This window comes from Penicillium atrosanguineum (assembly GCF_028827265.1).
Source record: "Penicillium atrosanguineum strain IBT 20685 chromosome Unknown utg000003l_segment0_segment0, whole genome shotgun sequence".
NCBI lineage: Eukaryota > Fungi > Ascomycota > Eurotiomycetes > Eurotiales > Aspergillaceae > Penicillium > Penicillium atrosanguineum.
The window spans coordinates 4,303,102-4,319,772 of NW_026623135.1; the positions used below are offsets into that span (position 1 = coordinate 4,303,102).

The 16,671-nt window shown below is 48.0% G+C and overlaps 4 protein-coding genes across 4 annotated transcripts; 1 reads left to right on the plus strand and 3 right to left on the minus strand.

Moving 5' to 3' along the window:
• Nucleotides 1-524: 524 nt before the first annotated feature.
• On the minus strand, nt 525-2,439 carry N7443_005059 (MIP/aquaporin family protein; the record flags this gene model as incomplete). The annotated part of the gene is made up of 2 exons (XM_056885115.1): nt 525-2,333; nt 2,401-2,439. The coding sequence occupies 2 exons, from the start codon at nt 2,437-2,439 to the stop codon at nt 525-527; spliced, it is 1,848 nt and encodes a 615-aa protein (XP_056743393.1).
• A 2,918-nt stretch (nt 2,440-5,357) lies between these two features.
• On the plus strand, nt 5,358-7,218 carry N7443_005060 (glycoside hydrolase family 71 protein; the record flags this gene model as incomplete). The annotated part of the gene is made up of 2 exons (XM_056885116.1): nt 5,358-5,462; nt 5,524-7,218. 2 exons carry the CDS (start codon nt 5,358-5,360, stop codon nt 7,216-7,218), a joined length of 1,800 nt encoding a protein of 599 aa, XP_056743394.1.
• Nucleotides 7,219-8,362: 1,144 nt separating this feature from the next.
• On the minus strand, nt 8,363-9,451 carry N7443_005061 (uncharacterized protein; the record flags this gene model as incomplete). The annotated part of the gene is made up of 4 exons (XM_056885117.1): nt 8,363-8,440; nt 8,499-8,569; nt 8,639-9,193; nt 9,235-9,451. The coding sequence occupies 4 exons, from the start codon at nt 9,449-9,451 to the stop codon at nt 8,363-8,365; spliced, it is 921 nt and encodes a 306-aa protein (XP_056743395.1).
• Nucleotides 9,452-9,950: 499 nt separating this feature from the next.
• On the minus strand, nt 9,951-11,704 carry N7443_005062 (uncharacterized protein; the record flags this gene model as incomplete). The annotated part of the gene is made up of 4 exons (XM_056885118.1): nt 9,951-10,564; nt 10,622-11,058; nt 11,108-11,285; nt 11,374-11,704. The coding sequence occupies 4 exons, from the start codon at nt 11,702-11,704 to the stop codon at nt 9,951-9,953; spliced, it is 1,560 nt and encodes a 519-aa protein (XP_056743396.1).
• Nucleotides 11,705-16,671: the final 4,967 nt, after the last annotated feature.

The following is a 16,671-nucleotide window of genomic DNA, read 5'->3' on the forward strand; positions in this document are numbered from 1 at the left end:
GTTCGGGTTCGGAACCTGCCCCAAACGGGGAGCCTCAAAATTGGTCCGCACGGCGACCAGGTGGGGACGTGTTAGGGAGACCCTTTTGACCCTTGGTCACGGCTCTGGGCGGCCGCACGGAATATACTAGCAGATCATTAACAGTGGGAACCTTGGGGTTCTCGTGGAAACTTATATCAAGTGATCCCTCGGGTCGACCGGGATTTCCCAACTAGGCAATCCGCCACAGATGTTTAGCGAGATGATTGGACGTGTTCTTGAAATATGGATTTTCATATAATATTTTCTCTTAAGGCCATTAATATGTATTCTTGTGATGAGCGCAAGCACAATATGCCGCCGATCAATATGCAGGGAAAAAAAAAGATCATCAACCAGAAATGTACAAGTTGTGACCAGTTTCAAAAGTTCAAACAGGCCACACTGACCGCAATGATATATACACAAAACTCAAAAATTAGCCATATCAAGTCAAGTAAATGAGATGGAATGGTCTGTAGTACTTTCAACATGCAATGGTATCTTCACACAGGTTTCTCTCCCTTCTTCTTGCCAATGCGCAACCGCCTCTTCCATTTCATGCCACTCTTCTTCATCGCACGCTCGGTTCGCTCCCAAGGGTAGTTGACAGGAGACTCACCACCGGTGAAGATGAAGAAGTCATACAAGAAGGCTCCACCAAAGGAACCGGAGATCGCACCAACCCACGGTCCATAGAACCAGTAAGCATTCCTGAACAGCTCGCCACTATAGCCCATAGCGAGCAAGGCGAGACGCGGACCAAAGTCACGGCTAGGGTTGAAGGCAGCGCCGGTCTGGTAGGCAAAAGAAATACTCAGACAGGTAATGATAAGACCAATGATGAAGGAGTTCATGCCAGCACCGGGCGGAGCGTTCTGGTCATCACCAAGAGCTAGGATCACAACGCACAACAGAGCCGTGCCAACGAACTCGTTGAAGAATGCTGTCTGGGGACTGATCCAAGTTTCACGCTGGCTAGTCACGAAACTAGTGACAATGCCGGTGGTTGTGTTGGTGGCGAGGTAGTGTTGGATGGACTCGTAGTAGATACCGTAGGCGACCAGGGCGGCACAAAAGGCGCCAATGAACTGAGCTGCGAAATACTCCGGCATCAAACGCTTTGGGAAACCACGGTAAAACCACAGCATAATCGTAACAGCGGGGTTCATATGAGCACCAGAGATACCACCAGAAATGTAGATACCGATCATTGTGGCAAACCCCCAGGCCCAGTCAGTTGTGTTTGGATTGCCCGAATCAGCGATGGTCACAGACAAATCCGCGCAGAAGCCGATGGTAAGCTGAACGAACACGGCCAGGGCCTCGGCGAGGGCCTCGCGGTGGTGGGTGCGAATGACGGACCATGTGGTGTGATTGTTGTGTACTTCGTCCTCGACGAGTTCCTGGATCAATGGGTGAAGATCTTCAGGACAAGTTGCTTCGTCGAGGGAAGGGAATTCAAATTTACCCTCGTCTTGATAATCTTCGGGCTCCTCAGGCACAGCCCCCAGAGGGTCGTTACTGAAGTAACCGGGCGGCCGTTTGGGACCATCCTGGTCATCAACGCTTGCTTGAGACTCTCTTTCTTCGACTGTAGAGAGTTGATCCTGGTCTTGGTTGTTCCATTGAGACGGGCGTCTCTGGCGTATGGATGAGGAGCGGGAAATACGCGATCCGGGTCTCTGGGAGGCAGTCTCACCGTTCAGGAGCTTGTTCATGAAGTTTTGCTCACGCTGCAGACGTGCATCCTCCACCTGTGCCGCCATCTTCCGCGGATCAGCCGTCTTGTCGATTTTCCCCAGCTCCAGATCATTTGGATCAACGTCCAGTCCCAGCTTCTGCGAATTCTCGGCCGGCATCTCCGCATTCTGGCGAGCCTGAAGCAGTTCTTCCCTGGTCGGTACCATACCTGACCGCACCACACGCGGCAGGGGCTTGGCCAAAGACCAAACTGGTTTCGCATTGTTTGCCTGTTCGTATGATGGATTCAGATCACCGTATCCAGGCGCCACAAAGGGCTCTTGAGATAGTTTGTATTGCGGCGTCTCTTCTGGACCAGCCAGGGTAAATTTGCCGGTCGTTCTTTGGGCAAGCGTCGTTCGGGGAGCAAGGCTGGGAACGCCGCTTCGTCGAGATGCTGCTGAGCTGCGTCGTCGCAACCCTTCCGCTTCCGTTCCTTCCTCGGCCGTTTGAACTCTCCTTGGGGGTGAAATTGGATCATCCTCCTCGAGTCCTCGAGTTCTCGTCGGGGAGACAGGATTTGTCGATGACCGTTGACGTCCCGACTGTTCTCTTTCGCTCCTTGCCCCCGACTATAGAGTTAATACCGATGGATTAGGCGCCGCTTCTCCGTCTGGTTGTTTATGTGGTTGCACTTACCACGGCTCGGGGGCGCCCGGGATTGTCTTCTCCGTCCATGATTTCCACTGGCCAAATTCCGGTTTATGGTTGACTACTGGGAGTCAGCAAGATGAATTGGGATGAAATGACAACCATTGGACTGAATAGCATGCATGTCAGTGCCGAGGCGAACGGACCTACGGAAATAAGCAATAGCCAAGCCCCTAGTAAACTAGGGAGGGGGGGGGGAAACAAAGTTGCAGCGCAAGTGAAGGCAGACCTGGGATATAAAGTGTCTAAGCTAACCCTCCTCCGGGATCCGTTCAATCCCAGCACAAAGTGGAGGTACTACGCAAGATCCATCCGATCATCGTGATCTTCTCTCTGGCGTCGCCCAAGCTTCACATGAGGAGCCAATCTCTGATCAATGAGATTTTGGAGGCTGCCGCCTAGTTCCTGGCCTGACCCACTGTCGAGTCAATGCTTGCCACTGATTGAACCGTGGGCCTCCCCGACCGAGGAATTTGTTACTTCCCCTAACGGGCCCGGTCACTTTCGTTCGTCAAGACAGGTTTTTCTATGGACCCCCTCGAATACGCCAATTTAAAGGCTTCCGTCCTATCCGAGACTGCACCCAAGGCACTTTTATGGATCCCAATGCACATGCGTGCACATTCTCAACGCCGTGGAGGTGCGTGTGGCGCTTCTTATGACATCATCTTGCAATGGACCCTACAGTAGGATCTCACGATATCCTGCGTGAACCTCCACGAACTGCATTCTCATCGCCAAGGAAAGGTTTATTATCTCATTGCGCCCCACTGTGACTACGGCCACTAACCGGAAATTCCCCCATGGCTGAGCTTGGCAATATCCGACATCTGTTCCACCTCGGAAAAAAACATTAAGAACTCGGGAGTCAGTCTTAATAATCCCGGTCCACCTCAATCACATCGTCATCAGAGTTCATCTCCAAACACTGGGCCTTCAACTTCCCTGTCATTCTCGCTCAAGCCTCTCCCAAAGCATAATTGACTGGTGGCTATCCTCTCGCTTCGGTCGCATCTCCACACGGCGTTCGGGCAGGACGTTGACGAAAAGTCCAGGTAGATCCTTTCCCATTGAGCCCCATCAATGGTGGAAAGGGGTTATTAGCCGCATAAGCTATCCAAAGTCCCCACTATGCCAGCAAACGCCATTGATGCTATGACGTTTGGCACTTGATGTGTTTCGTTTGCTTGCACTAGGCTTTTACCTTTCAGAGAATTGTGCAGCCAGCACTCGAGCTCATTCGTCAAGTTTTCCGCTCTGTTTGTGCATACCGTTGCCTATCTATGTACTGTACTGTATAGGAAAATGGAGGCGGAGTATTTGTGAAATAGGTGGCTTCGGCAGAGGTCCACCCCAAGTCCACTGGCCCAGTTATTTTCTCCTGCCTATTGATCGAATTATTGGCACCAAGGGAAAGGAATTCACCATTTAGATTTCGGCAATTTTTCGGTATGTGGCCACGGTGTGGATACGCCACATGGGTGCGCTGGAAACATAATCTCGATAGGATCTTTTCGATGCCATCGGCACGGGCAATGGAGCGCCTTTAGGTAGGTGGCTTCATTGAAGATAGTATGCCTTCGCCTTCGCTCATATGCCATATCTCCTATTACTTTCTACCCACATGTAGCCACGTGACCTAGCACGCTCATTCAGCACGGTGTTGAGTCATATAATGCACTAGGAGTGGGATCTTAAATGACATGGATCGCTTCACCCTACCTGTACGATTAGTGGCTTGACGTTTTCAAGGATCTTGGCGACGGCGATGGAGAACATGTGATGAGCCTGGTCAAGGACATGAAACTATGGCATCTGAAAGATGCAACAGAGGATGTAAACAGGGCGAAATCGGGACTCTCAAGTCATTCAGGGTATAAGGATGCAAGGGACTGCAGAAGACCGTCGTTCTTCCACGCGATGACATTGAGGGCGATCCATCTTACACCATCTTGAATCCCTGGATAGGGCGTACGCTACAGCCATTTCTAAAAAGAAGGGGAAAATTTAAGCATAGAAAATCAAACGAAAGAAAAATCAGAAGGGGTAGAAGGGTGAGCTCTAGGATTTTCGCCATGTTCAAGGAGGGAAGGATTTCTGGTTGCTAGATGCAGTGCGGGTGCAGTGAAAATAGGGGCGATTGCCGGAAGCATAGCGACCAGCATGACTCACAAACATCAAAAGTGACGCAGTACACTATAAATTGATGTTCTGGATTTCAAGAGCGTATAATGAGCACTATAGCCAGCTAGCAAAGATACATTCCGACATAAGCAGTGAGGTTGGTATTTGGCCTGCTCGGGCCTGCACTGTAATCTTCGATGTCCGCTGGCAGACTACCTGGAATCGTTAAAGCAACTTGGTGGGACAATTGCAGTCCGAAGATCCGAAGAAACGGCGACAAGTTATTCGTGCACCTGTCCGGTGTGAGTAAGTGTAACGTCTTCTTCCCGTCACTTCTTTTAACAGGTAAACTCACCAAGATCCCGGATCATTCCATGCCCAGTGCTGAAGAAATCATACTTTACCGGATCGGGGTGCGCCGGACCTAATTGGGGGCCACATCAGCTGGATAAATGGTTGCAAGGCTCAAGGTATAATGAAAATTGGGGTCGACTTTTCGGGCCGTTTTCCACAATGGCCTTATTTAGGGCAGCATGGGGTTTGCGGAAGGCAAACAGGCGCACAGCCTTAAGGTCGGAATAGATATACATTTTTAGTAGATATCGATCGGGAATCTGCCAATGTGCCCATACGACGGGTTCTAATCTGCGGGAGAGCGCAATTGTGTAACATGAGAAGGATTGGCTATAGTGCAACAGAGAATGTAGAGGTATATGTACATCGGGTTCTGTTGCGACCTTATTGTTTGATGCACTTCCCTTTCCATTCTACGAGGATAAAGTTATCAGATTTGGCAAAAAGCATTCTTTGCCCAGTCCACCATGGAGTTGACAGGAGTCTCCGTACGGAGGCACCTGATCATCCTGCTCCAGCTCTTGGATCTGGCCTCTCATGCCTCTGCAAAAGCCGTTTTTGCTCATTTTATGGTAAGGTTGTGTTTTCGGGCATATCTTCAATGGAAATGCTGACTAGTACATCCGCAATTAGATGGCGAGCGCCGCGCAATATGAAGTTGATGACTTCAAAAATGACATCTCACTTGCCAAAGGCAGTCATATTGACGCATTTGCGCTTAACATGGCTTATGGGGTTTCCACGAGTGAGCAGGCAGTTGCCAACGTCTTCAATGCGGCGGAGTCCCTGGGTTTTCAGCTGTTCTTCTCGTTCGACTATGCCGGCAATGGATCTTGGCCACAGTCTGATGTTATTGCGTTTCTGCAGAAATATTCACTTAGCTCGGCCCATTACAAATACGGTGGAAAGCCATTTGTTTCTACCTTTGAAGGTCCCGATAATGCCGGTGACTGGTCTGAAATAAAGGAACAAACGGGATGTTTCTTTGTCCCCGACTGGTCATCGATAGGAGCGCAAGCAGCCCTTCAGCTGGCAGGTGGTGTCGTTGATGGCTTGTTCTCGTGGGCGGCCTGGCCCACGGATGGTCAGCCGATGGACACATACATTGATGCTTCGTATCTCGATAATTTGAAGGGGAAGCCATACCTCATGCCAGCATCACCGTGGTTTTACGCCGATATGCCGGGATACGATAAAGACTGGGCTTACCATGGTGATGATCTGTGGTATTCTAGATGGGTGGAGGTTGCCTTTCTAGAGCCTGAGTGGGTTGAGATTATCTCCTGGAACGATTATGGAGAGTCACATTACATTGGGCCCCTTAATGAGAAGGGGTACGGGGTGTTCACCACGGGAAAAGCGCCTTACAATTATGCGCGAAATATGCCACACGACGGTTGGAGACTTCAGCTTCCATACGTGATTGATCTGTACAAGGGTGGAACAGCATCGATAACGGAGGAAAATCTAGTCGTCTGGTATCGGACTCAACCTGGGACCGCTTGCGCTGAAGGGCAAAAGCAATATAAAGATCGGTCCTTCCAGGACAGAATATTTTTTTCCGCACTTCTGCGTTCCAACGCTTCCGTCAAAGTGAGCATTGACGGTATCGAAAAGGATGCCCGGTGGGAGTTCGAGCCGAATGGAGGTATAGGCATCTACCACGGCAATTTTGACTTCGACCATGACCATCTGGGAGAAACTACCGTCTCAATCTCGCGCGATGGAGAGGAGACAGTCCACGTCAATGGGCGGGCCATCACCGAGACATGTACTGATGGTTTCGCCAATTTCAACGCATGGGTTGGAAGTGCGACTTCGGGAACCACCTTCTCCCCGGTCGCACCAAAGCTTTCACTCTCCAAACAGGTTTGTATCAAAGGGTCAGGCTCCGCAAACTATACAGAGCTTTGCGAAACTACTTGTCGATATGGATATTGTCCCATTGACACTTGTTGTTGCACTGCAATGGGTGCCCAGAAGAAGAGACCAAAGCCCACGTACGAAAAGGGCACCCCCAAAAGTGGCGATGAAAGTTACTCCGGCTTATGTTCCTTTGCATGCTACTACGGATTTTGCCTCGAGGCAACATGCTCTGGAAATCAGACGGCGACACATTCACATCCACATCTCGGTCCACCCGCTTGCGTGGGTAATGGGGATGATGACCGCGCCAATCTGCACAACTCTAGCTGTGCAACCTCGGGCCCTCATGCGCAAACTACACATGTTAGCAACGCCTTCAAGCAGGCAATCACCTCAGTGGGGGCTCCTTTCGGTATTGGGTTCTTCATATATGCTGGAATAGTGTTCGGTTTTTATTTTTAAGAATGACGCAGCACGAAATGATACTGCAAAACAATGAGGGAACAATTAAAGACCTCTGGCAGAGACGTGGGCAGATTCAAATTCCATATATCTTTGCTCTAGAGTTAGAGGTCGTGCTCGAATTGTCTTGTAGGGTTGTTCACGGTTAACGTTTGAATACTTTTCTATCATCCACTGATCCGTGTGACTTTAATAATGCATGGGAAAATGTACTTCGTATAGTTATAACTAGATCTTAAATTGAACGAATTTGAATCTGCAATCATGGTTAGTCTCTAACGTTGGAACTACCGTCTGTCAACATTTACTTGCACCCTTGCAGGGTTGGCGGCACTGTAATAATCTTAGACCCTACGAGTTCCATCGCTTCGTTAAGAAAATTAAATGAACAGCATATCTTGTGTTCTTGAATGAAACATACGTTTCAAAGTATTTGAATACGTGTAATGAGCACCGCGATACTCCTCTGATCACTATGAAGATAAACAGTCCACAGAGGATGAAGCCACGAGGGTTATTGATCCATCATTGATTGAACACTTGTCACCTTGAAAGTGGGTGCTTAAATCCAGTATTACGCTCTTAATGGTCCTGGACGCAAATTGTCGACCATGGCTGATTTATTGGACTTTAGGTTCATCTTTGTGCGCCCCCGAGTCTTCCTCCCAGGCCACCTTTGTTTTGACGTTCAATCAGATATCATGATATTTGGTCGACCTTCTGATCACTTGTGTATATCTAAAGGCTCTTTTGGAGGGATCGAAAAACAAAGCTTGGGATACAACTCGAACTTTGGTCACTTGCCATGAGAAGGGAGGCTGCAGAAATTCTGAAATAGGTGCTCATAAGGATGACGAGGGGTTTGAATGAAAAAAGAGAAACTATCAGGCTCTAGTTGGATTTTGCGCCCGAAAAAGAAAGGGGCATGAGAGTGTAGGATATTGAGGAAGTGAGCAAGTGGCCCAGGAGGGTGGAAATTCTCACTACAAGCGACGCGGTGATAGTCGAAAGGGAAGAAACATTGAGTCACAAAAAGCAGGTCGGCCATCGAAGCGGATTTGAGACTTGCAAATTTAATTCTTGGAGTATTTCAGTGATTCGAGTTACGGTCTCAACTTCTCAACCTCCCATCAGACTTCGCTACTCATAGCTCTTGAGCCTTCCATGGAGGCACAACAAGATATACAATACCGTGACCAATAGAAGCAGCAAGTGGTCCGACCTTGAAAGCAATCGAGTTAGCTGTACGATCTTGAAATCGAATTTGGGATGAGTCCTACCCAATGTATCCAGTGATAGCTGGGGAAGGAGGTCGCGACATAGACTCCAAAACAGCGTGCTGGGTTAGCGGCTGCCATGATTAAAGATTAGCATATTTCCTTCTACATTTGTTTGGACCAAAGGCCTCGGTAATACTCACACGCGCCAGCATATCCAATCCGCGTAAATGAAGAGCCCAAGCTCACGCCAAAAAGCACCATACCGACAAGGAATGGGGATAAAGCAGGGCCATATACCGTACTCTGTCTAGGATCGAGACCAACACCGAACGAAAGAAATATAAGAAGAAGGCAGAATACGAATTCAAGGAGAAATGCATCATCTACAGGCACGAGGCTTGTGTCAACGAAGCATCCTCCGGTGGTGAAATCGCGGGTACCATATGCTGCTCGAAGCATGAGACCTGCTATAGTGCCGCCTGCCGTTTGACTGAAGATGTAAATGACCATTCGAGGTAATGAAATCAGACGAGCGAAGAAAGTAGCCATCGTAATAGTCGGGTTTAAGTGACTGCCGCTGACATTCGAGAAAGAAAAAATAAATAGTGTCAGGAACACCCAGTTGCCGAAGCCGCCGATCAGAGGGCCTAGAAAGTTGGCCGTTGCAAAAACACCAGCCGGTCCAGTTGGGACGACTGACGCTGAATTCGGGCGTATAGCCAGCCATGATGATACAAAAACATTTAGCATAGTACCTATCATGGGTTAGTTTTCATTCACTTCTCAACAAAAGGACTGCTCTTGCCTATCCCTTCGATGAGTCCAAATTTCCAATAGTCCAGATTCAGGAATCCTTGTAAGCTGAGCCCTTCCCGGGCTGTCATAAGCGGGGCCGCATCAGGGGCCTTCTCCAAAATCTCGGCACTTCGAGGATCATCACGATCAAGCACTAATTCCTGATTTCCACCAATCCGGCCGGCGAATGGCTGCACATGAGCCCGTTGACGTGCCATCCTGCTCTGCTAGTGTTGGGGTCGCAAGGAAATCAATGAATGGACGCCTAGACGTATACCCGAAATATTTCTATGCAATCCTCCAAGTCGAGTCTCGCGGCACAGGCTCCAAACGATAATTTGCTCAATGTCAGCGATAAATAAAGGGGCGGTGTCCTGTTGCGGAATGCTGATGGCGGCACTAGCTGCAAAGGGAAGCCAGATTTTCTCGATGAGGACCCGTGACCCAGCGTGATCGCTACGTCTCATTTACGAAACCAGGTCCCAGTCTGACTTGGTGCTTGAAAGACAAACATTTATATACACATATGCCTTTTTGTATCATCTGAAATTCAAGATGAACTGACCATGAACTACAGCGATCGGCTCATCGGTAATGGTCATGTGACATTCCCGGAGGGCAGGGGTTTTACGGGAACGGCATATAAAATTCATGAATTCTCAAAATAGACTTCAAAACCAGTAAATTCATTTAATACAACCATTTGAAAGGACCTAATTACAAGACATATTTGAAAAGCGGAGACTTATCTCCCAAGTCAAACAGCTGGTCCTCAGTATAGTTCACTCTTGCTTCGTCCGCAATTCGGGCCTTCCTAGCATTTCCAGCCTTGTAAGTCCATTCAAGAAAGAAGGCAACAAACAACCCAAATGCTCCGAGTGCCATACTAAGACCAAAGCCTGTGGGGTATCTTGGTTCCTCACTCGCAAGATACATGAAGCTTCCTAGAATACCACCTATGTTGCCCACGCAGTTCATCAGGGCGATGGCAATCGCTCTTCGCGAAGAAGGTGCAATGTTGTTAGCATTCCAGGAAGCCGCAGCTGCCTGGATTGGGTATATACCTACTACTGCAAATACAACAGCGAAATAGGCTACGCCTCGTTTGGCTTCGAGGTCTCCATTCAGTGAGAAAATGATAGCATAGGCGACAGTGACAATAATCATAGGAATGGCCACAAATGGCATTCGCCAGTAGAAGTGATCCGAGAGTTTCGCGAAAAAAATAGCTGATATCGCGGCAGCAACGTATGGAGGAGCGGAGGTAAGCTGGGCGTTAGTATCGCTGAAGCCCATGGCTTTGGTGATTGTTGGTAGAGTGAACTTGGTACCTATCAAGCATTCTGATTAGTTATGTGATTAGTTGCCTGGAATGAGAATTTCAATACCATAAGACAACGCTGACTGGCAGAACAAAAAGTAAGCCTGGATGTAGATCCGCCAATTTGAGAGGACTATTCTGAGATCTCTCCACTTGAAGCCCGTCTCCTCCGTACTAATTCCGCCTTGTTTGATGAACATCGAGAGTTCCAGATAGCGAATTTCTTCTGGAGATAGCCAGTGTGCCGATAAAGCGGGCGTATCAATGAGCAAGAAGAAACATGCGACGCCTAGTATCACACTGGCAATTCCTTCGAGAATGAAAATCCATCGCCATCCCTCAAGACCACCGATCCCGTCCATCTTAGCGATACCAGCCGCAAGAAGACCAGAAAATGCGCCGGAGAGCGCACTGGCACAGTAGAAGTATGAGATCCGAAGAGCCAGCTCTCTGGGCATGTACCAATAGGAGCAAAGATAAATAGCACCAGGGAAAAATCCAGCTCTATGAACTCAGTATTAGAGAGAAAGATAACTTGATCGGTGACACTCACTCAAAAATACCAAGCAGTACCCTTGTAGTCATAAGACCACCGAAGTTTTGCACTAGACCGGTGCAGGTCATCACGATGCCCCAGCTAAACACGAGAATGCCAAGGTATACCGATGGACGTTTGAATTTCTTCAAAAGGATATTGCTGGGAACTTCAAGCAGCACGTAGGGAATGAAGACTATACCACAGATATTAGCATACCTCTCGCAGGCTTGATATGAGAAGACTAGACATTCTTAGGTGTAAAAGCCTTAGGGCGGACTCACAGATGGATAGAACAGTGTTGTATTGTATACCCGTCATATTGAGGTCTTGGACCATGCCTTCGATTTTTGCATTGCCGATATTGGCACGATCAATGTGACTGATCAAGTATAGCACTGCCAGCATGGGGACCAAACGAACATCAACCTTGCGAAAGACACGTTTTCGCTTCTCCTTGGGGAAATTAGTATAGAAGTCTGCATCGTCGGGAGTCAATCCGACAACACGAAATGTTCCAATCTCAGTTACATGAGATGGTTTGGGAAGACTCTCGATATGAGAAGATTGGTCAACGATTTCGATATCGCTTTTGCCAATACTTTCAGAAACCATGACGATAAGATGGACTGTGTGATCCTTCTACTTGGAGAAGGAATCTTACAAACTATTCCCAACCGGCCGGCCGAAGATGGTCATATATACATCATCTCGGCTAAGCCATTTTGGCGTAGACCATCGCTCATGTATAATTCGAAGAAGTATAGGGTCTGAGCTCTCATTGCTTCCCCAATACCCCCGGGTCTTGGCGGCCACGCTCCAGGCGGGGTTCGTAGCCAAGGATGCGGGGATTGAAGTCCAAGGAAAAGCTGGACCTAGTTTTTCAGAGACGTTATTGGAGGATTATTTGCGTGTGGTTTGACCACTTGTGATACGGATAAGTGACTAGCCTGCGCAGATGTTGTCCGGATAAGTCGTAGCGCGCCAACGCACCATTCATCTCGGGCGGTTGGGACCTGCGGGGTACGGCATTCACCCATACTGTCAAGGGTCAGCGAGCAGTAGCCCCTGGACCCGGTCAAAGCGTATTTTCCGAGATGATAGGCCGGAAATCCGGTTTATTTTCCGTTATTAATCCGATCTAATCGGATATCGAAGGTAAGGTGGTATTAAACACCGCGAGAGGAAACTTCTAGTGGCTGCCAATAGGGCACATATACACGTCGAGCTTCCCACACAATAGTTGACAGGAATAATGCTAGCGATCTACAGTAATACTCGAAATCAAATTTACCTCTACACTCTTCCACTTTAATTCCCGAACCCTAATTCCAAACACGCTAAGCCGGATATAGTATATCCGTCGATCCCATTACCCTTTGTAAATTACTAGTGATGCGCGCTTCGCAGCTGATGCCCTAAAACGACGAAGCGGAAAACCAAACAAGTGATGTGCCTCATCACGTATATGCCAAAATACCTGACCAATGAGAGCAAGGCTTGGCGAGAAACTGGTGACGCGCGCTATCGCACGCTGTACGCCCTGAAACGATGAAAATGAAAGAAAGGGACGAGAAAGTCAAGAGGAAAAAGGGACATTATTTTGCTTCACTAATACTTCACAACGCGAATGAGCGCTGACGATGAGGAACTAGACAATATGACTAATAGCCGCAACACCTTGGAAAACAGAAAAATCAGTAATCTGCTCATTAACCATTGTATTTCGGTTGTGCAAGTATATCGGCGAATCATATTTTTCGTTGTCTTCGAGAACGCCTCTCTGGAGGTGGTGTGCTATCTCGTAGCGAGGGTTCATTTTCGTCGGTGGTCTCTGGCCATGTAATTTGTGTGGCCTCCTCACCCTCATTATCAAGTGCGACTATTTCAGGGAAATCTAGTCGCGGATGGGTGATAGGAAGTAGTTCAGTCCGCGAACTTGCCACTGATTTAGTCGGGGTTTGAGGGCCGGCCCTTTGGGACCAACGGTCAACACGCTTCCGTTTACCAGTCGAAGAAGGGGTAGCGGGCACGTGATGATTTGGTGTCGCAGTTATCGAGGACACCACGCAGAGGAAGAAGCAAAGGATCCTTATCATTCATGTGGTGTTGATCACCGTGTAAAATAGATCTGCCACATAAACTACACACCGATGCTTTTGCAGCAGTCGAGGTCACTTCTTCGTATCTGGAAACGGAGTTTCGTATATCAGAGGAGGATATAACCGGCGGGAATGATTAAGAAGCAACTGCATGACGGTCGTACTCATTCCACAGAACGTCGGGGGCCTGACCTACAGCGTCGTGCGGCGCCTGTCCTTGAAGGGTTCTTTGCCTCGTGCTATGTGGTCGCAGACCTAGCAAAGATTGGAGTGTCCCACCTGGGGGAGTGTCCCACCTGGGGGAAATAGATTGGGAACTGAAACGCCGTCTTGGGAGCCATCAGTAACCTCTGTAAAAGACTGCCCCGCCGGAACAGTGGCGAGCCGGCGACGATTCTTTTTCCACTGGCGACAGCGATCACAAGTTTTATACCGGGGAGACTACCAGAGTTGGGCGTAATTTGAGCAGAGCGTAAGTTGTGAGGTTAAGGGTATAGATATGGAAGGTAGCAGAGGTTGTGAAGGAGAAAGGGACGTTGATACCTTACCAGTAGCAAGGAAATAACGACGGAGTCTTTGACGGTGGGATTTCTGGAGGCAGGTAAGACATGTTTTATATAGAGGCGACTACCAGGTTCGCGAGCAGCTAGAGCATAGCACGGTTTGCGCAGGAGGGAATTCTATGATAGTAGCATAGATGGTTATTAAAGTGTAATGAAATTATATAAGCTAAGCAGGGCACTATAGCACGTTTAGATAAGGCGGGAGATTAAAGAATCTTCTAGCTTACTTTACGACCAGGTTTGTAGAAAAGGGAAATGAAACGAGAGGATCTCTTAAGAATATTCAAATAGCAAAACACAAGGCAGGGGAAAGCACTGGCATATATAACAGGCCAGGGAGGCGGAACGTAACTTAGGAAAACAAACGAACAAACGGACGAATCGTAAAAGTGTATCAAGAGCAACTCAACAGCGAGGGGGCAATAAGAAAACAGGAGTGAAACTAGTAAGAGCTGAATAGAAGAGAAAGTAAGGCAATAGACCAGGATGAACCTGGTAAAATAGAGCAAGGTGGACGGTTACAGTTCCGGTATAGAATATGGAGAAAAAGCACGTGAAGACACGCAACACGCGAGGGGACAACACGTAAGAGGACAAGTAATAGGCCAATGAGAAATAGGCTTGGCGCGGAATGTAGGTAGTCGCAAACCCAGCGTCGACGCAGCGTCCCAGCTATCAGCCTCGCGTAGACCCACGGTATGTAATAACCCTTTCACTCTATTCCTTCGTTTCAGGGCATTCAATAGAGCACCATCCTAGATCAATTACTTCACCTTCAGGCCCTCCAAGCAAAGCACTAAGTGTTCTTTCTAGAAAAGAAACCAAATCTCCCGCGCCGGACTGTGGTATTATCGTTCTGGGTGAAGCTGTGCCTCTCAACAACCATCTCAACAGTTGAGCTAGGGAAATCACCACATAATTGAGAACCGTTAGTCTTGACGAAGAGGTCTTTAGCTGATTGGGGCTGCCCAGAGACGGATGCACAGATTTGTAAACCTCCGCTCTCGCAATGGAAATTCTCATAGCTCGAAGTTCTTGCTTGCTCTGCCTTCTTTGCCAAGACAGATAAGCAATGGTGTATTCCCATTCTTTGGTCTTCGAGTTCTTGTTGCTGGTGTTTCCTTTGTTGTTCTCGCAGCTCTAAAAGCTGCGCAGTGTAGTCGGAAATGGATTTTTGTTTGTCGCTTATGAACCTGTCCGTTTTCCGAGTGGTGCAAGCCGACTCATGCTCGTCAGCGTCAAAGTTTGCAACTAATCCCTTAAGCATATCACGTCTGACTCTGCCAAGGTCGGATTCCGCTTTCCGGCAGGCATAAATACAGGTGGAAAGAGCCTCTTCAGCTTCTTTGAGTTGATTTTGCTGGCCCATAAGGTCAGGCGTCCTTTTGGCAAGATAGTGGAGATGGTTTGAAAGACAAGAACTTGTCTTCGTGATCCTGTTCTGGAAGTCTGAGACTTGACTCAATGTTGCTTTCCGAAAGTCACTAGTTCAGTCAGATATTGAAATTGAGATATGTCGTTATATACTCACAAATCTATCATGTTGATAATAATGAGAATGGTCCCTTTATACGATGCTAATCTCTCCTTGAATTCCTCGATGTTGCCACCAAGGAATCTCATTTTGGCCCAGTCATGAAGATTTGGCTGATTACCTCCAGAGTGCGTCGTGCATCTGTTAATAATACCCTGAAGGCCTTTGCAAGCCTTGTCGCATGCCTTAAGAATTGGTTCAAGTTCTGGCAGTACGTTCTCATCGAAAGAAGACTGGCGGATTCTCTGGAGGACTGGAAGAAGGCTGTGTATCTCTGCTTGGAGACTTTCAACCGTTTCCGGATAGCCTTTGAAGCTTTGAATTAACTCGTATAGAGATTTAGCGGAGTGAAGTGTAAAAGATATAATGCCAGTTAAAGCGCTAGCAGTACCCAGTGCGGTCGTCAGTGGCTCACCCATACTAAATGCCGCCTTCTGTTGAATGAAAAGAGTGAGAAAAATGAAAGTTGAATTGTTTCGTATCAAGGGAGTCTATTGAACTCTCGATAAGTATAAATAATAGCCCTTCTAAAGATAGAGTTTAAAATCGAAAAGCTTTGTTGTGCTATTGTTTCAGAATAGCGCGCGCGTATTCTATCCGTGAATTCAAGTCTTGTCAAAGGAGTAAATATCTGGGGAGGATTGTGACTGATTAACAATTCTATTTTTAAATAATGATAAGGTGTTTCAGATAGCACCAGAGCCTAACACCGAACGCCTCTTAATAATAGCTAGGTCGAATATGTAAGGGAAGCATCCCACGTAGGGTCGACCATAGAGGCCGGGGACAACAGAACGGTATAGAGTGATTAGCATAGAACGTGGCGAGACAGAGCAGTAAACCAAAGAGAGCGTGAAGCGGCAAAGCAATAATCAGACCAGCAGCGTGGAGATAGACACGAGCAGTTAGAAGAGAGCAGAGGAGCTAATAAGAATAGTTCTTAGCATATGGGCTTTAGGACGTGGAAATAATTCTGGCAGGACTAACGAATCACGTGAGAGAGCGTTGAGATATAAGCGAGCAATCGACGTCTAATCGGCGACGAGTAGGAACGCATGTTCACGGGCAGCTCGTGAAGGGTAGCAACCCCTTTCATTTCGTTCCTTGTGTCGGGGCACTGATACGTGTGATAGGCCGGACAGGTGAAGCGCAATTCAATAAAATGAACAAGAGCGAAGCAAAAAGAATAAAACGACGCAATAAGGAACGGAAGAGATAGTAGGGTGACAGAACTAGGATGAACCTGGTAAGAAAAATCAGGATGGAGGGAACATAGTAGGAAAACACGTGAAGGCACGCAGCATGTGACTTCCCAAGTACCAGACCAATGAGAGAGAGGCTCGGCGCGAAATTTGGGTAGTCGCAATCCAGCGTCAACGCAGC